The sequence below is a fragment of the Selaginella moellendorffii genome, unplaced genomic scaffold, assembly GCF_000143415.4.
Source record: "Selaginella moellendorffii unplaced genomic scaffold, v1.0 SELMOscaffold_12, whole genome shotgun sequence".
Lineage (NCBI taxonomy): Eukaryota > Viridiplantae > Streptophyta > Lycopodiopsida > Selaginellales > Selaginellaceae > Selaginella > Selaginella moellendorffii.
The window spans coordinates 57,962-79,312 of NW_003314273.1; the positions used below are offsets into that span (position 1 = coordinate 57,962).

General features: G+C 49.6%; 10 protein-coding genes across 11 annotated transcripts; 5 read left to right on the forward strand and 5 right to left on the reverse strand.

The window, feature by feature from the left end:
- Positions 1-436: 436 nt before the first annotated feature.
- On the forward strand, positions 437-3,516 carry LOC9659193 (protein terminal ear1). The gene is made up of 5 exons (XM_024674430.1): positions 437-1,412; positions 1,728-2,637; positions 2,703-2,816; positions 2,912-3,023; positions 3,118-3,516. Exons 1-5 carry the CDS (start codon positions 437-439, stop codon positions 3,514-3,516), a joined length of 2,511 nt encoding a protein of 836 aa, XP_024530198.1.
- A 116-nt stretch (positions 3,517-3,632) lies between these two features.
- Positions 3,633-6,788, forward strand: LOC9659194 (kinesin-II 95 kDa subunit). Its single transcript, XM_024674110.1, has 11 exons — positions 3,633-3,800; positions 3,888-4,110; positions 4,226-4,479; positions 4,592-4,735; positions 4,792-5,153; positions 5,211-5,400; positions 5,456-5,569; positions 5,624-5,833; positions 5,892-6,125; positions 6,184-6,386; positions 6,443-6,788. Exons 1-11 carry the CDS (start codon positions 3,729-3,731, stop codon positions 6,645-6,647), a joined length of 2,211 nt encoding a protein of 736 aa, XP_024529878.1. The 5' UTR covers positions 3,633-3,728; the 3' UTR covers positions 6,648-6,788.
- On the reverse strand, positions 6,663-8,654 carry LOC9659195 (stomatin-like protein 2, mitochondrial). Of its 2 annotated transcripts, none has more exons than XM_024674107.1 (9): positions 8,479-8,654; positions 8,385-8,420; positions 8,087-8,318; positions 7,698-7,847; positions 7,581-7,638; positions 7,438-7,530; positions 7,255-7,379; positions 7,124-7,183; positions 6,663-7,070 (listed from the first exon to the last, which is right to left on the reverse strand). In XM_024674107.1, the coding sequence occupies exons 1-9, from the start codon at positions 8,553-8,555 to the stop codon at positions 6,834-6,836; spliced, it is 1,068 nt and encodes a 355-aa protein (XP_024529875.1). In that variant the 5' UTR covers positions 8,556-8,654; the 3' UTR covers positions 6,663-6,833. The 2 variants fall into 2 exon arrangements, with proteins under 2 accessions (XP_024529875.1, XP_024529873.1); XM_024674105.1 differs by having other exon boundaries at positions 8,087-8,330.
- LOC9660080 (UPF0225 protein Reut_A0143) lies at positions 8,586-9,593 on the reverse strand. The gene is made up of 4 exons (XM_024674108.1): positions 9,160-9,593; positions 9,016-9,096; positions 8,850-8,950; positions 8,586-8,800 (listed from the first exon to the last, which is right to left on the reverse strand). Exons 1-4 carry the CDS (start codon positions 9,506-9,508, stop codon positions 8,633-8,635), a joined length of 699 nt encoding a protein of 232 aa, XP_024529876.1. The 5' UTR covers positions 9,509-9,593; the 3' UTR covers positions 8,586-8,632.
- On the reverse strand, positions 9,498-10,735 carry LOC112340432. The gene is made up of 7 exons (XM_024674109.1): positions 10,457-10,735; positions 10,332-10,383; positions 10,163-10,261; positions 10,038-10,105; positions 9,838-9,984; positions 9,652-9,792; positions 9,498-9,597 (listed from the first exon to the last, which is right to left on the reverse strand). Exons 1-6 carry the CDS (start codon positions 10,628-10,630, stop codon positions 9,706-9,708), a joined length of 627 nt encoding a protein of 208 aa, XP_024529877.1. The 5' UTR covers positions 10,631-10,735; the 3' UTR covers positions 9,498-9,597; positions 9,652-9,705.
- On the forward strand, positions 10,671-12,332 carry LOC9660081 (pentatricopeptide repeat-containing protein At4g02750). The gene has a single exon (XM_002969151.2). It carries the CDS (start codon positions 10,671-10,673, stop codon positions 12,330-12,332), a length of 1,662 nt encoding a protein of 553 aa, XP_002969197.2.
- A 36-nt stretch (positions 12,333-12,368) lies between these two features.
- LOC9659196 (uncharacterized oxidoreductase SERP2049) lies at positions 12,369-13,593 on the reverse strand. Its single transcript, XM_002969396.2, has 3 exons — positions 13,177-13,593; positions 12,931-13,090; positions 12,369-12,823 (listed from the first exon to the last, which is right to left on the reverse strand). Exons 1-3 carry the CDS (start codon positions 13,535-13,537, stop codon positions 12,466-12,468), a joined length of 879 nt encoding a protein of 292 aa, XP_002969442.1. The 5' UTR covers positions 13,538-13,593; the 3' UTR covers positions 12,369-12,465.
- Positions 13,594-13,612: 19 nt separating this feature from the next.
- On the reverse strand, positions 13,613-15,079 carry LOC9660082 (pentatricopeptide repeat-containing protein At3g29230). The gene is made up of 2 exons (XM_024674431.1): positions 14,343-15,079; positions 13,613-14,198 (listed from the first exon to the last, which is right to left on the reverse strand). The coding sequence occupies exons 1-2, from the start codon at positions 15,077-15,079 to the stop codon at positions 13,613-13,615; spliced, it is 1,323 nt and encodes a 440-aa protein (XP_024530199.1).
- Positions 15,080-15,186: 107 nt separating this feature from the next.
- Positions 15,187-16,703, forward strand: LOC9660083 (anthranilate N-benzoyltransferase protein 1). The gene is made up of 2 exons (XM_002969152.2): positions 15,187-15,754; positions 15,808-16,703. The coding sequence occupies exons 1-2, from the start codon at positions 15,302-15,304 to the stop codon at positions 16,654-16,656; spliced, it is 1,302 nt and encodes a 433-aa protein (XP_002969198.1). The 5' UTR covers positions 15,187-15,301; the 3' UTR covers positions 16,657-16,703.
- A 109-nt stretch (positions 16,704-16,812) lies between these two features.
- LOC9659197 (shikimate O-hydroxycinnamoyltransferase) lies at positions 16,813-18,296 on the forward strand. Its single transcript, XM_002969153.2, has 2 exons — positions 16,813-17,284; positions 17,364-18,296. The coding sequence occupies exons 1-2, from the start codon at positions 16,841-16,843 to the stop codon at positions 18,258-18,260; spliced, it is 1,341 nt and encodes a 446-aa protein (XP_002969199.2). The 5' UTR covers positions 16,813-16,840; the 3' UTR covers positions 18,261-18,296.
- The last annotated feature ends 3,055 nt before the right edge of the window (positions 18,297-21,351 follow it).

Here is a 21,351-nt window from a genome sequence, read left to right on the forward strand (position 1 = left end):
CGGTCTTGACAATCCACTTCATGAAAACATTAGGGCTGTTGTCACTGTCCAGGGAAATAATCGTTGGGAGCGTTCTGGTTCGGCTGAAAGTTTCTGTATATGTCGCCTACTTCCAAAATAACAACAAAGAAAACGCTAACGATTGTCCGTATGTACAGAAATACATTGTTGAAAAATATTGACGAATAAAACAAAAGAAAGCCAAGTGAACATCATCAATTAGTCAATCAAACAAACCAAATAAGTAAACACACCTGGGATCGTGAACAAAACCAGCCAAGCTGAATATTCTACGTCGTAAAGCGTGATAATATTCCGTCAAGTGACCGTGGAGCGTGAGAAATCGCGGTCGTACGGACATTCGCGAGCGAGGGAAAGAGAGGAAGAGCTAGACGAAAGAGAGGGAGAGACAGAGGAAAGAAGGAGCGAGCCGGCAATGGCGAGGAGGAAGAATCGGAGGTGTTCGCCGTCAGCCGATGATCGCGATGCTGCTCCCGCCGCCGCCGCTCCTCCTCCTTCTCCTCCTACTCCACCTCCGCCTGGAAATTCCTCTCCTCTGGTGTCGCTCGAGATGGAATCCAGCACAATGCAGGAGATCACGCGCGTCGTGGGGAGGATCGTCGTCGACAAGCCAGCTATCCAAGAAGCGGAGGCGCCGCAGCCGAAGAAAGATCCACCCGGCGAGCCGCAGAAGCAGCAAAATGCACAGATTTCGCAGCCGATCCATCGATCTTCGCAGCCGGCGGATGGATCCGGCGGGACGAATCTTGCCGCGGCTATGCATGGCGCTCCATCGCGAGCATTGCTCGTCTCTGGGATCCCGCAGCACATCGTCGACCCTCTGGTGATGCAAGATCTGGAATCTTGGGGTCCCATTCGATCTTTCTTCCTCGGCGCTCGAGCGCAAGGCTGTATTACGGTCTACTACTACGATCTTCGCCACGCGCAGGACGCGCTTCTCTCCATCCGGTCGCAGTACTTCTTCCAGCAGTGTAATCCGGCTCGTTTCGCGCAGCATTCCTACCAGAATCCCCAGAATCACCAGGCTTTGGCTGGCCCCTCGCAGCCGCCACAGCAATCTTGCGGCCCAAAGCCATACGAGCCGGTGAAACACGAGCTGGCCAACATCGGATTTGTCACGGAGGATCATCTCCATCGCCAGCAGCAGCAGCAGCCCGAGACGATCCCTCCTTCTGCTTCCAAGTTTTCTCCCTTTGCGATTCCCTTCGTCAGCGATCTCAGCTACAGCGAGGGCCGCGGATTGATCGGCGGATGCCCAGCATGGGCGGAGTTCGTCACTATCTCTCCCTCGTATCCCTTGATCGATTCGCCCAACCAGGGGACCTTGGTCGTGTTCTATCTCCGGATGAACATTACTCACGCCGAACTCGCAAGTATCTTCAAGCAATACGGTAAGCCCATGCATTTTCAAGAATTTGAGCATATCTATAGAACTAGACCATCCCATTGAATTGCTTCCAAGACTGTAGCTTCATGTTAGTTCAGTTTTGATTTGCGTGATCAGTTTATGCATGAATTCTTTGTGGCTTGAGTGATTGTTTTTGTGTGTGTCTAGTTTGGTATTAGTCAAGGTTTGCTCGCGGATTTGCTTGATATCATAGTGGATTCTTGGATATGTATGAATTCTCTTGTAGTTTCTTCGCCAACTAGAGTTCTAATCTAGCGAAAGCCTCTATTCTAAAGTTTTCAATCTTCTTTTAACGCAGGTGACGTGAGAGAAATCCGCGAAGCCCCCAGCAGGAGGAGCAGATTCGTGGAGTTTTACGACATACGGGACGCTGCCCGGGCCAAGGAAGCTCTGGACGGGCTCGAGGTATTGGGACGGCGGATTAAGATCGAATTTAGCAGGCCGTGTCAACCAAGGAACGCCTACAACACCACCCCGGCCTTATATCCTTCCTTCGTCCCGTACTACCCGTACTACTACAACGCAAGCTCCGCCACGCCACCGTACCACCAGCACGATCAAACTACTGAAACGGCATACTACACGTACGGCCCCTCCCCGCAATACGATCACGCCGCCAACACCAGCACTGCAGACACCGCCTACAATTTTGGAAGAGCCGCCGCATTCCACTATTATGTTCCAGGGGCATACAACCTTAGTTACGCTCTCGGTACCGGGTACTATGGCTATCCAAACTACAGCCACCACCACTACCAGCAGCAACAGCTTTACGGATATTACAACCAGCAGCAGCAGCCGCAACAGCAGCAGTACTCCCGGACGTACGCTAGCGCTCCCCCACTGTTGCCGTCACCACGGTTTAATGCGAGCGTACCTCGTGGATATGGTCGGGCTGGACCAGCGGCGGCCTCAGTCACCACCAGGCGGCGCTTTGAGATCAGCGCTTACAATCAGCAGCAGCCAGCGTCGCTCAGAACCCGGGACGAGAGCGCTGCCAGTGCCAGTGGCAACCTTGGCGATGGCAGAGGCTGCATTGTCAGCTTTTCTTCGGAGCGTATCTACGAAGAATCCAAGTGGACTGGTAGGAAGCACAGGGTGGTGAGAAGGATCGCAAGGGACGAGTCTCAGTACGTTTTCAACACGGGGGAGGAAGAGGAAAGCGGACGTACCACGCTGATGATCAGGAACATTCCCAATAAATACAGGTAGACTTGGTCGAATATATGCTTTCTGATCGTTAGCTTTTTTCACCTCTTTTCTTTTGTTGTAGCCTTCGCATAGTGATTCGGGTGCTGGACCAGCACTGTATCACCTACAACAATGGCCTGGGAGAGGACGAAAAGGTTTCTGCTTACGACTTTGTTTATCTCCCAGTGGATTTCATGTAAGCCACGAAACCTTTACGCTTGCTTTCTTTTCCTTCATATTGATTACTGTCGTCAGCTATGATCAATTAATACTGGAGCTATGCGCACGCAGGAACAGATCCAACCTTGGATACGCCTTCGTTAATTTCACCACGGTGGTGGCAACCAAAAGGCTGCACAACGACTTCCACGGCCGACGCTGGGAGGAATTCAAGTCCCGGAAAGTCTGTCAGGTTGCTTATGCCCGGCTCCAGGCGAGTAAAACTCTAGAACCAAACGATCTCGGATAGCTGACTTGTCAACATTGTTTTGCTACAGGGCCGAGAACAACTAGAGGAGCACTTCAAGAACTCCCGATTTGCCTGTGACACCGACGAGTACTTGCCGCTGGTGTTTAGTCCTCCAAGGACGGGCTTGCAGTGTTCTTCGCCAACGGTGGTGTCCTCCTTGGCCGCGAGAAAGGCCGGGGGCAAGCGTCTGGAGATTAAGTCACTCGAGAATTTGCCGACACCAGATCCATCGCAGGAGGCGACCGAAGCGCCACAGACAAGCATTGATCTCGAGTCGGGATCCGAGCAGCCGTGGGAGGGCGATCAGATTGACGACGACGACGACGAGAACTTTGAGTCTGAGGATCTGGAAGAAGAGCTGGACGAAGACGATGACGATGGTGGATCCTCGCAGGATAATGACGAAGATGGAGAAGGCAACCAGTGAGAGTGGTGAGCGCTCTCTGGAAGAAGTTAACGCCAATGAAATAAACATCCTTCATTCCAGATTTTAGGGTTCTTGGCAGGATGAACGGGAGAACGCGCGGGAGCTCTCGGCCGGGATCAGCAGCGGCCGCGGTGCGCGCCTCCCACACGCCGATCAAGCCGCCGGCGGTGACGTGCCGGGAGCGCGTCCAGGTTGTGGTGCGATGCCGTCCAATGTCGCATCAGGAGGCCATGGATGGGCGCCAATGCTGCATTGTCGTTGATCAGCAGGAGAAAACCATAGAGGTGAGTGCTTGGATTGTCAGATTCCATCGAAATATTTTGGGAATTTGGAGTCTCTGCTTCTCCATTGACACGGTTTCTTGTGTTTAGGTGTCTGGCGATGGGAGGAGAGGCAGCAGCAACGATTCCAACATCAAAGTCTTTACATTCGATCGTGTGTATGATTCCAAGTGCACACAAAACCAGCTCTACCAGGAAGTGGCTCATCCGATCGTCCAGAGCGTCATGCACGGCTACAATGGAACCGTGTTGGCTTATGGCCAGACGGCCTCCGGAAAAACATACACTATGGAAGGATTTGATGACTCTCCAGGTAACAAACTTTCACTAGCTCCAGAGGTTGGGGATAGATCATAGCTTAGAAAAAAATCTGTTAGCTTTTCTATAGCATATAGCAGTTCTAACTACGAATTTTCCTTGTGTTACAGAGTTACGTGGTATAATTCCTCACGCGTTTGAGGAAATTTTTTCTCACATATCTCAAAGCCAGAGTTCCGATCGTTTTCTCGTGAGAGCCTCCTACCTGGAGATTTACAACGAAGAGATCCGGGATCTCTTGGCACCAAGTACTTCGCCAGGGGCGAGACTGGAGCTAAAAGAGAGCCCGGACGCGGGTGTTTACGTGAGGAATCTCACTTGCCTGACCGTGCATAGCCTCTCGGACATCATTCGACTACTGATGGTGGCTATTTCATCTTTAATCCATTCTTTCTAAGTCACAGTAAGAACGGCAAGCTTGGTAAGATGGTTTTTGTTATTCTGGCTCTTGCTCAATGTTGGTTAGTAGCTTACAGGTTGGGAAAAAGAACCGATCTGTCGGAGCAACTCTTATGAACCAAGACTCGTCGCGTTCGCATTCCATATTCACCATAACTGTGGAGACTAGTGTGGAGGATCCAGAAACTGGCTTGCACATACGAGTTGGGAAACTAAACCTGGTATGCACGTTGAAGATTTCGTTTTCTCATCTTTAGGATTAACAACGCTCATTCAGGTCGATCTTGCTGGTAGTGAAAGAATGAGCAAAACTGGAGCTACTGGGGATAGATTGAAAGAGCTCACCAACATAAATTGGTCTCTTACAGCTCTTGGAAATGTCATCTCGGCCCTGGTTGATGGAAGGAGTACGCACATTCCCTACCGTGATTCGAAGCTGACCAGGCTCTTGCAAGACTCACTCGGTGGGAATACAAGGACTGTCATGGTGGCAAACATTGGACCTGCTGATTATAACTATGAAGAGTCCGTCAGCACACTACGGTATGCCAATCGTGCAAAGAGCATTAAGAACAAACCGCGTATCAACGAGGATCCAAAGGACGCGTTGCTGCGGGAGTTCCAGGCTGAAATTATCAGGTTCATTGGCTTGATATGTGTTCTCAAGCTTATGAACTCTGAAAATTGTGTTAACAGGTTAAAAGCGCAGCTTAGTGGCGATGCTGTTAACGATTTGACCAAGGAAATCTGTACGCTAAAGAACGAGAAAGAAATGGTGGAAAAGAACTTGAGAAACTTGAGGCAGCAAGCTGGAGTTGATCCTTACCTGTGCCAGTCATTCAGTGAACAAGCCATTTCATACATTAAAGCGGATTTAGAGAAAAAGGTAAGCCTCGTCAAAAAACACGCCATGTTGGTATGAAAGGGTCCGTGTTTTGCAGGCGCATTTCGACATTGAGTGCTTGCGAGCAGAAAAGGAGCGTTCAGACGAAGAGAAGCAGAAACTGACGGAGCAGCTGCTCAAGCAGTTGAAGGACATGCAAACCCATTATGAGGTATGCGGAATGAAACATGGTTGCTTTTATTAGGCTATTTTTTCTCTTGTGCAGTCGTTTGCCAAGGAAAAAGAAGACCGTGATTTCCTAACTAATAAGCTGAGAGCTTTGGAGGACAAAGTTTTGCATGGTTCCAACAACGATAACGAGAAGCTGGTGGAGAAAGCAAAGCAGCAGGAGGAAGAGCTTGCTCTTTACCAGCATCATATCCAAGAACGGCAGCAACTGGATGAAGAGCGCCAGCGGAAGATAGCAGAGCTTGAGGTAAAAAAGGAAACACGCTTTTGCATTTTCCACTCACTTGGGACGTCGCGTGTGACAGGACGCACAACTGATGGCCGAGGTGAAGTGCAGCACAATGGAGGAAGAGTTGGAAATGAAAACGACCAAATTTCGAAAGCTGATGGCGTGTTACCAGCAGAGCAAAGCCGACTTAGCCTCGTTGCGGACGGAGCTGCAGGACACAATCCACGAGTTTCATCGGGAGCGCACCGATTTGCTTCTCAGTTTGCGCTCGCTGGAGCAGCAACATCAGCTCAAGTCTTTAGTGATCGAGGTAAAAAGACAATGAGCTCAAACGATTCTGATTCTTGTTTCTCTTTTTCTTTATACAGAAATTTATTCCGTCCGAGGAGCTGGCTAAGATCATGAAGAGAGTGGAGTGGGACGACGAGACGGAAAGATGGGTGTTCCAGAGCATGGTGGCTAATTTCCAGTCGGGTATGAGTCCGTTCATCGTGGATCCAGCTAACAAGCAGCCACTTCAAAGGCCGGCATCAGCCGTGGGAAGGAGTAGACCGCCAGGATCCAGATACCAGTAAGCTTCTAAGCAACTTTGTTCTTGCAAAGTTCTTACATGCTCGCTCTTCCCAGGATGGACAACGTGCTCAAGATTGGCTTGGACATTCCAAAGCACACTCTCTACGATTACGAGAATCACCTCGACCGCGCACAGGCTCAAGCTCACATCATGCAGGCTTTCTCCCCGAACTTTGGCGAAGACGACGGCCCATACCTGTCATACGAGCAAAAGACAGGAGCGGCAAAGCCTCTTCGCCCAAGAACAGCAAACAGATGAGGGATAGAAAGAAGAAGCGTCAAAACTCTGGGACGAGTTTACAAAATTTCTGGCCGCGAGGAACTAGCAAACAGATGAAGGATAGAAAGAAGCTTTCGCTCGTTCAAAACTCTGGGACGAGTTCACAAAATTTCTCAACGATCGGCCGAGGAACTAGCTGCACTACTTACTCTCGAAGTGGAGCACTCACGGCTTACTTTGCAAGCTGAAGCCACCGGGCTCTCCATCGCTCATCTCGGCAAAGCGGCTCGGTCCTTCGCTGATTCTCGGGGAGCTTACTTTCTCTTTGGATGCGCTCTTGCTCTTGAGGAGGCCGGCTGGAGTGGCCTGGTAGTTGTTCACGATGCCTTTGTAGAGACTGAACGCGGTCGCCAGCATGCTCGACGGGTCACCGACATTGTTTGGCAAAAGCATGGTTGTCCCCTGTGACAAAGTATAGATAAACAAGCTATCAAATGGAAACGAGATCGTTTTACCTCTTTGGCGATCTTCCCAAACTCTCTCAAGTAGTGCTCGGCAACTCGGAGTGACACGGCCTGCAATAGCATCGCGAGATTGGTAGGAGAATGCGAAGGATAAAAAGAGAGAAGAAACTGGATGGTTTTACCTCAGCGCCGCCAGCGGCGGTGATAGCAGCAGCAAGCGTTTGAATGGCTGCAGCCTCTCCTTGGGACTCTAGAATCTTGGCATTCCTCACACCATCGGCTCTGTTGATATTGGATTGCATTTCACCTGCATGAGAGAAGAAACGAAAGAGGAAGTTAAGTTCTTGGTTGCGAGTGTTTCGTACCTTCAGACTCCAGAATTTGCGCCCTCTTCCTACGCTCGGCCTCGGCTTGCATTTCCATTGCCGCTTTTATGCCGGGAGGAGGTGAGATGTCCCCTACAAAAGCCAGGATGGAAATAAAATCACTCGGATGCTCTCAAACTCACTGATCTCGTAGCGAAGACACTCCAGGCCCCAGTCGTTCGCAGCGAGATTGATCGATTTCTGCAATGGAAAACAAAACAATAAAAAGTGGTAACTTGAAAGCATTTTCACTCACTCACCACAATATTTTCATTCAGCGCGGCTCGCTCTTCGAAGGTCTTGTCCAGTGTCAGCTTCCCGAGCTCGCTCCTCATTGTCGTCTGCGCAAGCTGGACGACCGTGGAGACAACGTTCCCGACGCCATACGACGCCTTCTTCGGGTCCACGATCTGCCAATCCAAAGCGCCAAACCATTAGAACAATAGACAATCTTAAAACACTGAAAACTCTCAAAAGCAGAACGAAAGAAAGAAATAGCCATTGTCCAAACACATGGCAAAGGAAAACCAGGAAAAGAAGAGCTTAACTCTCCAAAGAACGAAGAGCAGCTCACGAAAGCTCTAAAAAAGACACAAAATCGAAGAGAAGACTCATGCTACAAGAAGAAAGAAGAAAGAGAAGTGCTTGCCTTGATGTAGAGCACTCCATCCACACTGATGCTCACATTGTCACGGGTCACCGCAGTCTGGTGGTAGATCGGGATGGCCTCCTCTTTGAGCGAGTGGACATACGCAATGCGATCCACCAGAGGTATCATGATGTGAAACCCAGACTCCAGTGTCTTCAAGTATCTCCCAAATCGCTCCACAACGTAGGCTTTCTTCTCTGGAACGATCCGGATGCCCCAGTTCGTCGGAGGCCTGCTCGCAAACCTTTTGCATTAGTAGAAGAGATGATCTTCCAAGAAAGCAATGCGGGGAAAATACCTCATATCATCGGAGTACCTCTCATTGCTCAAATTCCTGCGCGACAGAGAGAGCTAAGCGCAAGAAACGATCCACCGGGACGACAGGATCTTACCTGACAGAGATGGCGCGCGGGGTGACTTTGCGGAGCTCGCCCAGGCGCATCAGCGATCGTCTTGCCGCCATAGCCATGCCCTAAGTGTGTGTAAGTTCATTACATGCTAGCCTCCTTAAGTACTCTTTAAAATTTTCTTTGCCGCGAAGACAACCTACTGAGGCCTGCCGAGAGGAATTCCTTCGATGTAAAGCCATCGCTTGGTTCCTTCCGGACCCTCGCTGCGAACAAAGCGGCTCCTCTCCAGCAAAAACTTATTGATGCGATCGTTCGCGCGGCTTCCTCTGGCAAGAGTGTATGTCACCTTGAATGAAACGAATGCCTGCAAATTGGATTGGAGAGCCATTCTTCTTTTTAGAGACTCTGCTTACCTCGTCCTCGCTCTCGGTTTGGAAATCCAGTATCTCCAAGCGCTTGAACTTGAGCTTTCGACAGGTTGCTTCTACGTCCGCTAGAAGCCTGGCCTCTCCACCTGAAAGAAAGAAAGAACAGCACGAGCTACGATCTTTCTTTCTCGAGAATGATCTATCGTCAAACCTTGAAAGCATGCGTTTTCCTTGTGGGTTGTCTTCACGACGTAGTCCGAGTTTCCTCGTGCATAAGCGCTGAATCTCGCCTCTGAAAAAACAAGTGAAAACACCAGTTCTTCCTGGGAAAACAAGGAAAGACGAGCTCACTTACTCATCACAGCCAGCGCATCCGGTTCTGCTCCTCCTTCGTGCAGAACACCACAGCATGACTCGTAGCTCTTCCTCAGTTCTCCTCCACCGCACGGGCAAACACTTTGATTTTCCTTCTCGTCTTCGACTTGAGCGCCGCCCTCTTCTTTCTCTGCCGCAGCCTGTTCGTCCGTTTTACCCCTCCGGCTTCTCTGGAGAAGCTCCTTGAACCCCCTGCTCGCTCTTGCCTCAAAACTTGGACGTGGCCTCGACTCCCAGCTGAATTGCAAAGAATCTCGAGTGGATAAGCAGACACCATTTGCGGGAACCGGGGAACTCTTCAGCAGTGCTCGAGGTAAGCTCAATGCCATTCAGTGACAATGGCCTCCCTTAGGAGAAAAACTCAATGCTCGAAAAGAAAGTTCTTGCCTCGGATTTGAGCGAAATCTTTCTCTCGGGTCTGCTCAGGCACCCAAGTTAGTACAAATGGAAAAGCAAAACTCGGGAGGATTACCTCTCAATAAAACTTCTGCGAGGAGTCGACTTTGGACGTGAGAGCGTAGCGCTCTCACGTCACAGATCCCGCAGCCGCGGCTTTTGCTGCTTTCATCTTTCGCAATCTCTCTTGCCACGAATCTTTTTGCATTGCAATGACCTGCATGATGCGTGAGCACAGGAATAGGCAATGAAAAACACAAACCTCTTCACTCAGAAGATCACTCGCCTTCTTTTCGTGATTCTTCTCGACGTGAGAACTTGGAGCTTGTTGTTCCTCCTCTTTTGGAACTGATCCGGAGCCAAACATAGCAGCGTCGTGAGCAGCCTCGGTCCGCTTCTCCCTTGTGAGCTGTGGCGAATTCACGAGTAAACAATTTTGGCTCGATAAACGCTCGTCCATACCTGGCTAGAGTATGAAAGATACGATCCAGCAGTGTTCCTTAGCGAAGAAGTATCGTCCGGACCAGCACCTACATGAAGCAAAAACATTTCCTAGCGAGTATAGCATCACAAGAGAGAGTGCTTACTGCTACTTCTGGGATTGGAGTCTTCTTCCTCCTCGTCCAAAGGAGCACTCTTATCAAAATCAAAGCGCTCCCAGTTCTTGGTGTCTTTGTCTTTGGCCGCTAAAAAACGAAAGAACTCACTTTGGAGAATTTTTATCAAAGATGAAACTAGAAAGCACGAGAAGCACACCTGTTTGGGAGAGCTGGAAGTTCATCCTTGCCTTCACTCTTTCAGCTGGAGTCTAGACAAACAAACAAAAAAAAAAAAAAAAAACGAAGGAATTCATCCAAAACATTTTAATACCGTCAACATACCATTCGATCGTAGTCTGGAATGAGCTCTTCGCTTCTCGAGGCTTTCCCAGATCTGGAACGCTTGGCATTCTCCGGGGGGCTCTTGCTCCTCCTGCTGGACTTCTTGCCGCCGCGATCTGGTTTGCCAGCGCCGGCAAATCCCACTCCCGCCCTGGACGATCGCCCGCGCTCCATAGGGTTTCTCCTCTCGCAGATTTAGGGTTCCTGGTCTGTGATGTGCTGCTTGAAGAAGCAGCAAAGGAAGGCATTCTCCAATCTCCTCAAAGCGTGCATCGATTCCCGGGACTTCTCCCGGGGCCGCAAGCTCCACGCGCAGATCCTCGCCAGCGGCTGCTCCGGCGACACCCACCTCGCCAATCTCCTCCTCACAATGTACCGCCGCTGCCGCAGCCTCGACGACGCGCGCGCCGTCTTTGATTCCATCCCGGAGCCCTCGACATGTCATTGGAACATCATCATCGCGGCGTGCATCGAGAGTGGCGACCTGGATCTCGCGGGCAGCCTCTACGAGCGGATGCCCTACCGGGATCTTGTCACGCAAAACACGCTGCTTCAGGCATTTGCCCAGACGGGGGATCTGGATCGTACAAAGAGGTTCTTCGATCGAGGCCGCAACAAGGACGTGATCTCCTGGAACATCATGATCAAGGGCTTTGGCCAAAGAGGGCAGTGTCTCTCCGCCAGAGAGTTCTTTCAACGCATGCCCCAGAGGAGCGTAGTGTCCTGGACGACGCTCCTCGCAGCAAATGCCGCTTTTGGGCATTTGGAAACTGCCGAAAGAATATTCGATTCCATGCCGGAGCGCGACGCCATCGCTTGCAATGCGATGCTCCACACGCGCGCCGACAGGATCGATCTTTGCAGGGATTTCTTCCGCCACAAGATGACCCACAGGGATCCAATCAGCTGGAACACGCTCATTGCGGCGCTGGCGGGCGCGGGGCACTTCCTCGAGGCCCGGGGCGCGTTCGATCGGATGCCGCACACCAACCTGGGCGCCTGGAACGAGATGATATCGATCTTCTCCAGGAACTCGCAGCTCCAGGAGGCGATTCAAGCCTTCGCCAAGATGCCGGAGAGGGACGTTCTCTCGTGGAACTCCATCGTCCGGGCCTACGCGCTCAATGGGCACCTGGATGAGATCGGTGGCGCGCTGGAGAGAATGCCACAGTGGGGTGCCGCGAGCTGGAATTCCTTGCTCCAGGCACTGGTGGAGCACCGGCAATTCGATCTCGCCACCACGCTTTTCGACGGGATGGCGCACAAGAGCGTCGTGTCGTGGACGTGTATGATCCCAGCACAGGAAGGACAAGAAAAGAGAGGTTCTCTTCCGGAAAATCGCCAAGAACACGACGATCCAAGCGCAAGCTCACCGGACAAAGAGAAGATCTTCTTCGACAAGATGCCGGCTTGGAACTCGGTGTCTTGGAACACACTCATGAAAACCTACGCTGAATCTTCGAATTTGGATAGAGCAAGAGAGTGTTTCTATCTCATGCCAGATCCAAACTTGGTAACATGGAACCTCATGACGTCAGCATATGCCCAGTCTGGGCATTTACGGGAGATGGAAGAGTTTTTCCGGCTCATGAATCTCAATGGGGTTCCTCCAAACGAGAAAACGTTCACAAGCATGATTGGTGGGTGTGGCAGCTGCGGGAAAATCAAGGACGCCCAGCAGTTTTTCTTCGCAATGACAATGGACTTCGGTCTCTCGCCGGATCCAATCGAGTATCGCTGCATGGTGGACGTGCTTGGACGCCGGAGTTTCTTGAAGGAGATGGAGGATCTCGTCCGAAACATGCCATTCCATCCGCCAACCGAGGCTTTGCTTGCGGCGGAGAGCTACTGCCGGATTCATGCTGTGAATTCGTAGCAAATCTCGGGCTCTTCTATCGAAGGAAAATCAGGAGAATTGTCTCTCGAATTCCAGCGAAGACTCAAACTCCGAGATAACGGTTTTTACATGAACAGCAAATGCCCATATACTAGGCATCTCTGCTGGAACTCTAGTTCTTGACAAGCTTGACCTTGTCAATCTTGAGAAGTTTCACGAAGAACCAGTCTCTCACCCATGCCGGCGCGTAGAACATCGACCAGAGCAACGGGACGAAGTGGCCATAACCGAAGTAGCTCGGGGGCTTGGCATCCAGGACCTTGCTCGCCATGGCTCTCGCAAACTCGGGCGCTGGAGTGGACTTGGGGCCCTGCGAGAGCATCCCGCGGTACTCGATGGATTCCTGGAATGGCTTGTAGATCTTGAGGTCGTAACTCAGGCCTGTGGAGAGCGCAGCCTTGCCGATGTTCGAGACGATCGCTCCGGGAGTGACGAGGATCACGTCGATGTTGAATGGTCGCAGCTCCACTCTAGAAGAAGAAGGAAAGTTCCAAGCGATCATAGCTATGCGTGATCATAGCTCTCCAAACAGTTTGGAGAGCTATGATCTTCGAGAGAGACTTGGAAGAAAGCCCACCTTAGAGAGTCGGTTAATGCGTGGAGGGCTGCTTTGGAGGAAGTGTAGCCAGCCATCCAAGGGCCAGAAGCGTACGCAGCGATGCTACCGACGTTCACGATCCTTCCTCTTCCTTGTTTCACCATAAAAGGAACCACCTTTTGGATCAAAGACACAGTTCCTGGGAAAAAAATTGCTCAAAACCGAGTCGCTCGATCGATCTCTAGGCCTCGCTCGAAAGGAATTTCGATCCAGAGAAGAACTTACCAAAGACATTGGTTCTATACGCTCTCTCCAGCATCTCCAAGGGGATCTCCGCGATCGGCCCCAGGCAAGGAACGCCCGCATTGTTGATGAGCACATCGATCTTCCCAAATCTCTGGATCGTCGACTCCACCGCCCGGGACATGGAGTCCTCGTCCAGCACATCCAGCGTAATGCAGCTGATGGAGCTGGGCTGCTGCTGCTCCAGCCCCCGGATCGATGCGAGCGAACGCGCCGACGCCACAACCGTGCATCCCCGGCTGCCCAATTCCGCTGCCAGCGCGTGCCCGATCCCTCCCTCGGAGCACCCGGTGATCAGGACTACCAGATCCTTGGGCGCTAGGCGGGATCCGCCCAAACCCATCGCGATCCTCGTGCCCAAGAACCCTAAAACAGGTCACCACGAACAACCCTAAAACCAGGGCTCCCGCGAAGAGCCCTAAAACAGGGCCAGCACATAGGGCGACGATTTCTCCGGCCGGAGCGCTCGCATTTGCTGCGCGGCATCCCTGGCGCGCTCTCGGTCGCTATCGCTGCGACAGGCATCCAAAAGCCCCGTCCAGGAGACGTAATCCGGCTCGAATGGCATGCTCTGGACGAGCTCCTCCGCCTCGGCGACGCGGCCTCCGCGGCCCAGGAGATCCGCGACGCAGGCGAAGTGCTCCACGCCCGGGGCGATCTCAAAATCGGCGCCCATACCGACGAATTCCATCCACCCCTCGCGCAGCAGCCCCGCGTGGCCACACGCCCACAAGATCGACGTGAAGCTCGCGGAATCGGGCGCGATCCCTTCGATCCTCATCTCGCGCGCAAAGAAGAGAGCGTCGAGCGATCGCCCATTCTGCGCGTGGCCCGCGATCATGGCATTGAAGGAGATGGTGTCGCGGGTGGGCATCGCGCGGAATACCGATCGCGCGAGCTCCAGATCCCCGAGCTTGGAGTAGAAGCTCAAGATCGCATTGCCCACGAGGAGCGATTGTGGGAACTCCGCCGCCATTGCCGCGATCATTCCCGCGCTGGAATCCCTGGAGATGGAGGAGATGGATTGGAGGAGAGTGACGACTGTCACCTCGTTTGGCCGCTCGCCCTCTAGATTCATGGATCGAAACGCGCGCACCGCCTCTTTGGAATGCCCATTCCGGGCATACGCCGCCATGAGCGCCGTCCACGACACCACATTCTTTCTCGGCATCGCCAAGAAGATGCTCTCCGCTCGATCGATCTGCGAGAATCGGCCGAGAGCGACGATCAACGCGTTCCCAATCTTGGGCGATTCATCGCCATCGCCATCGTCTCTCTCCCAATCTCCCAGACGCGATTGGATCATTCTCACGTCCCTGCCGCTGGAGCAAACATCCAGAACTGTGACGAAGGAGACCTCGTTTGGAGCGATGCCGTCGAGCTCCATGGATTGAAACGTATAACGCGCTCTAGCAAGATGCCCTGTTTGGGCATATCCAGACACCATAGTGTTCCAGCTCGTCACGTCTCTAGCTTCCATTTTCTGGAACAATCCTTCCGCGCTAGCCATTTTTTTAAACCTCGTGTAAGCAGCGAGAATAGCATTGTAGCAAATCACGCTGGGATTTTGTATCATATCAAAGAAACCTCTCGCGAGAAACAGATGCCCATTCTCGGCATATGCCACGAGCATCATTGTAAAGGAGAAGGCATTTGGGGTCGCAATGGTATCGAACACAAGCCGTGCGTCTTGGGCAGAGCCACATTTCCCGTACATTTGGAGCAGGGTATTGGCCATGAAACGGTCCTCTTCGTAGCCCGTACGGGCAATGGATCCATGGGCTTGCCTCCCTCGCGGCAAATGGCTTTGTGTGCCAGCCTTGTCGAGCGTGGCTGCCCATTGTCGCTTGAAGCTCTGGGGGGCAGTCCGGGAGAATCCATGCATCCAACCTGACCTAAATATTGGGTGGTTCCTTTTCAAATTTCGCAGCACATGCCGAGAGCGGGCATCTTTCTAGGTTTTGAATATAGAATATATTTGTTTTGATGGTATATTCTTAGAGTATAAGGCATATCCTAAAAAGCTTGACGTTTTCTTCGAGGACTTGTCGGTGGGACACATAAAATAGTGCTGTTCTCCTCACTCTCTAGTCTCGCACTTCCGGCCATGGCGAGCTTTGAAGTGCAAGAGCGCCAAGTCTCAATGATCTCTCCCGAGAAGAAACTGGAAGATGCCCACTACTCCAAGCTTCCATTCACGACTTTCGACATAATGCAAAAGAGAAGCAGCATGCCTTACCTCCAGCGCGTTTGCTTCTTCGAATCCAAAGGCGGTAGCAGTAGCAGTAACGAGAGCTTGATTGAGAGGATGAAGGCGAGCTTGGCCAAAGTCCTGGTAGATTTCTATCCCTTAGCTGGAAGGCTAGAGATAAAAAACGAGGGAGACAGACCTGTGATCTCTTGCAGCGGAGCCGGCGTTGAGTTCTGCGTCGCTGATGCAAACGTCTCCCTGGAGGAGCTCGATTACTCCCAGCCCCGGCCGTGGTTCTCCAAGCTGATCAAAAGAGGAAACTATGAGTTTAGTGGCTTGTCGACCAACATACCTTTCATCACTATCCAGGTAAAGATCCCGCAAAAAGGCTTTTTTCTCGCGTTTGATCTCGTGAAGAACAGGTGACCGTGTTTCGCTGCGGAGGCGTGTGTGTTGCTTGGTCGTATGATCATCTCGTCATGGACGGCAGCTCGCAGTGGCAATTCATGTGTTCCTGGTCCGAGATCTGTCGAGGCCTTCCCATCTCCAGGCCTCCAACTCACGACCGGTTTTTCGAGCAGCAGCACGAGCAGTTCTCCAGCATAACCCCGACCAGTTCCCTTTCATGTGTCTTCGAGGACGTTTCCTCTGGCATGGAGGCCAAGATCTTCGAGTTCGATGACGAGACTATCGAGAGGCTTAAGTTCTTGGCGTCGGGTCGTTTCTCAGCGTTCGAGGTCGTGGCGTCACAGGTCTGGATAGCACTTTGCAAGGCTCGCGATCTTCCAGCGTCTCAGAAAACCAGCCATCAGCTTCCACTCAACTGTAGAAGCCGGCTGAGCACTCCTCTCCCGGCCGGCTACTTTGGAAACTGTGTGCTCTGTGCGTTGGCCGAGTCCACAGCCGGGGAACTTGTGACTGGAGGGCTTCCATTCACGGCAGCTGTTGTCCACGAGGCAATCACGAGTTTCAAGAAGGATGAGATCCGCTCCGCAATTGCCATCTACAACGAAGACACCAAAGGGACTAGCCCGTTCAGCAAAGGCGTGACAGATGGTGTGGATACCTGGGGTGGCAGCTCTCCAAGATTTCCAATGTATAGTCTGGACTTTGGATGGGGGAAACCAGCCGCTGTTCGACACGCTACGAAGCTGTGGAACGGCTTCTGCTTCTACGACCCGTCACCGAGAGGTGGTAAAGCCATTGAAGCCACGGTGTACCTTTCTCCTGAAACAATGGCGAAGTTCAGTGAGGAAGTCAAGACGAATTAATCCTGTGTACCACCTTACGTGTTATATCCAAAGTCCGTCGTCTCGTCTGCTTGTGTGACATGACTTGACTCCAATCAATCCGTGCCTGCTGTTTAGAATATAATATCCCCGAGCCTCTAGGAGTCCGTGCGTTTCTGTGCTGCTTTGCTTGTCACTGCGAGTTCGGGCTTGGATCTCCGACGGGATGAAGATGAAAATGGACGACTTTCAAGTGAAAATCACCGAGGTACATCTTGTCTCGCCTGCAGATCCCACAGAGAGGTGTCAGCTCCCCTTCACAACATTCGATCTAATGCAAAAGAGGGACTCCATGCCATACCTTCAAAGAGTAGCGTTCTATGAATCCACTGGTAAAGACGCAGATCTCCTCGTCCGCAACATGAAGGAGGGCCTCGCCAAAGTTTTGGTGGACTTCTATCCCTTTGCCGGAAGGATAAGTTTCTCAGGAGGTGGCATGCCGGAGCTGGATTGCAACGACCATGGCGTCGAGCTGAGCGTGGCCGAGGCCAATGCGTCACTGGAAGAGCTGGACACCTCTCAGTACTCACCGCTGTTTAAGAAGCTCATACTGCGTGGGAACTACGAAGAGACCACCATGACCGGCACAGCACCACTCTTCGCTGCTCAGGTACCGTAGAGTTTTCCTTCTTTTTCCTGGGCACAGCTCTCAAGTATTCTTGGTGGATCTGTTCTTGGGGATCTCCCAGGTGACTAAGTTCAAGTGTGGAGCTGTGTCAGTTGCTTGGTCCTTCGATCACCTGGCAGTTGACGGGATCGCGATGATGCACTTCATCACCTCCTGGGCCGAGGCAAGCAGCGGCAAGCCGATCTCCAAGCCTCCAGTCCATGACCGCTACTTTGAGCGGAGGAACAAAGATCTGGCAGCCAAAGTTGATGATTCCGCTCCATTCCAGTACACCTTCGTGGATCCAACAGCTGGAGTGGAGTCCAGGATCTTCTCCTTCGACGAAGACGAGGTGGAGAAGATGAAAAAACTCGTGCTCGAAGGAAACTCCGACCAGCAAGAGAACGGAGAACACGAGAGCTTCACCACCTACGAGGCCGTTGCGGCACACTTTTGGGTGGAGCTCTGCCGTGCTCGAGATCTTCCAAAGTCGCAGACGACGAGAGCCCAGATTGCCGTCAACTGCCGCCCAAAGATCGTGCCGCCGGTGCCACAGGAATACTTCGGCAATGTTGTTCTCCCCGGATTGGCGGTGTCCACCATCGGCGAGCTCACGGCACCCGGCAGCAAGGCGGTGGCGGCCAGGCTGCTCAAGAAATCCATCAGGAGCTTTGGAATGGAGGAGATCCGGTCGCAAATCCAGAGCTACCACGAGAACTACCGCAACAAAAATCCAATGGCGCAGGGGCTGACCGATGGAGTGGACATCTTCTTTGGGAGCTCGTTGCGGCACCCTCTGTACGAGGTGGATTTCGGATGGGGCAAACCTGTGGCGGTGCGCCACGGACGATTCCTATGGGACGGCTTCTGCTTCTTCGATCCAAGCCCTAGGGGCGGGAGGAGCATGGACGCCACCGTACATTTGCCGCCCCCAACCATGGCCAAATTCGCAGCTACAATCAAAATGCTAGAACCCTAAAATGGTACTTTCAAAATTTCACATTTTATTTTTTAAGAGTGCATAAAATATGGAAATGAAATATAAAAATATGCCCAAAAACCTTAATTTATATATAGGAGCACGTAATTCAGATTAAAACCAATTTGATAGCTAATGAAATTCTATTATGCTAATATTAGTTTATGACATTATAACTGTACATTTGGATTTTATATCATCCTTTACTCCCAGAATGATATAAAATAGGTTTACTTAGGGATGGGCTGCAATATAAAAGAACATTAAGAGGAGGCATTGATGGATCTATAAGTGGTGTTAGTTGTTCTTAATCTTTTTATATTAGCATTTCAGCTAATGTATATGTACAATTTTTGGAGGATCAACTTGCTAAACATCCTATTGAACCTCATAAATTTGTGGTCCCACTTGCCACAACACTTGGATATAGTTCTTTCCACTAAACAAGAAGCCCATTAGATAAACCATATGCCATAAAATTAAAAAAATATACTATCTACTTTGTACTTTACAAGTGGATGATAATGGAAGTTGTAAAGTTGTTATTGTCCCAGTTATACACGGTTTAGATTTTTGGTAAACTTTGCTTGGACAAGTGGAATATTAATCAAATATTAGTTGTACAACTTAGCATTGGCAATTTGGTAATCATGAAGGTAAACCCAACTCATCCAAGAGATGGCAAATAATCATCCTAATTTGAATGTTGAAAGTTCATGTACTTCATGATCATCTATTTGAAGGTTCGAATGAGCCATTCCACTAAATCGTCTAACTGTGGATGATAAACACTTGTGAAAGTGTGGTATATCCCTAATCAAGACATTAAAATGTGAAATGCCTTAGCCATAAATGACAGACCATTATCTAACAAAATTCACTTTCGACAAAAATGTTGGAACACCACTTGATTAAAAAGGAAGTATTCAACAATAGTTGCAAACGTGCTAGCAAAAGCATTAACTTTCACTCAACGAGTCAAGTAGTTAGAAATAATAATGACATACTCATTACCAGTAGTCAATCGTGGAAAAGGCCCCATCATATCAAACGCCACTAACTCAAACGGATGGGAAATTATAATTAATTTCAACTGTCCTTTTGTAACAAAAGAGGAAGTATTACGAACTTGGAACCAAATGTAGCTATGCACATATTAAATAACATCACGTCGCATCTCTGGCCAATAAAAAGATTTGTGCAACGTCTTGGTCATATGAGAATATCCTATCTACTCGCCTAAAACAAGAGAATCATAGTAGACATGGAGAAAGTGTGTAATAAACATTGAAAACACCACCAATGGTAAATGATTATTAGGATTTGTCCCCACAAAATAAAAAAAGCCATCCTTAAGGAGATATTGAGAATGTAAATGCCAAAATGGCAAATCATCAACAATTGATGCAAGATTCTCAAATCCATTGCGAAGCCTTTGAATCCATGACTCAATATTTTAAGCATCAAAACCTTGTCAAAAGAAGGTAAATTGTGCTTTGCACCTTGTGAACACTAAACATCAAATATAACAACTACTAATAGCATGGAGTCCTTGTCTAAAAATTCACAGATGTTGGAAAAACAAGTTCGTTATAAAAATGAGAAAAGAGCAAAGAAGGAAGAAGAGCTCGAGAAAGGGCATTAACATCAACCATAGAACTCTCTAGAGATAAATAACATCAAAATCATATATCTGAAGCTTCAAAGCCCATCGAGCACTACGACCAACAAAGTTTGATTGCTTCAATAATAAAGTAATTATAACATAATCACCTTCTAGTAATGTTTGATATGCATGAAGTTTTTCAAAACCCCAAACTACTGCTAAACACTCCTTCTCTGTCATGAAATAGTTTACCTTTGTTCGTTATAATGTACAACTAATATATGTAATGGGATAGTGTTGACTAAGCACACTTGGGTTTTCTTGCATTAACACACCTCTGAGACCAATATTAGAAACATCCATATGTAAAATGAAAGGTCAAGTGAAGTCCGAATATACCAAAATTGGAAGAGTTGTTAATAGCTCTTTGAGATTTATAAATGCTCGCTCACAGTCTATAGACCAGATAGAAGATGATATGGACAACGTTTGCAACACTCGCAACTATGTAGTACAATCAGAAAGATGATCAAAAAAACAATCAAGATACTACACCTTGCCCAAGTAACACTGCATATCATTTATACACTTTGGAGTAAGGAATTTTAAAACAACCACAAGTTTATCAGGATCAATTTGCAAGCCCTCATGAGAAATATAGTTAAGTTGTGTCCTTAAACCCAAATACATACTTCAACCACTTCAACTTTAAACCAACATCCCGTAACCGATTCAACACCTTACGAACATCATAAATGTGTTCCTCCTATGTCCCCTCCAAATGGATCAAGATATTATTGATGAAGTCAACAACCACCTCCAACATGTCGCAAAGAACCTTGTCCAACATTCGTTGGAAAGTCACTAAAGCATTGTTTAAACCAAACAGCATCAAGAACTTGTATAAACCAAATGGTGTATGAAAAATAGTCTTAGAAATATCTTCCTTGGCCATCGGCACTACCAATACCTAGAAGCAAAATCTAAGTTGGTGAACTGACTTCTCTCTAGACGATCTAAGAGATTAGCAGTGTGAGGAAGAAGGTATACATTCAGGATTGTCACTTCGTTTAATGGATGATAGTTGATGTAGAAACAAATACTCTAGTAGGCTTTATTACAAGATGAACTTCACATACCCAAGGACTCTGCGACTTTTGAATAACACCCTTTTCCAATATTTCTTTGACATTTATATGTAAAATCTTGATCTCTTTTGGTGACTGTGTAAGGAACTAACTCCCCGAGGTGTGAAAAGCTAAAGGATCCCCGAAAGTATAACCAAAATGATAAAGAGTTCATTAGATGAGACCAAGTCCAAGATTGAGTTTGAGACCGACTCTAAGACCGAGTTCGAGACCGAGTTTGAAACCGAGTTTGAGACCGAGTCCAAGACTGAGTTCGAGATCAAGTCTGAGATTCGAGATTGGGTCCAAGACCGAGATTGAGTTCGAAATTGAGTCCAACGAGTACGCGGGCCGATTT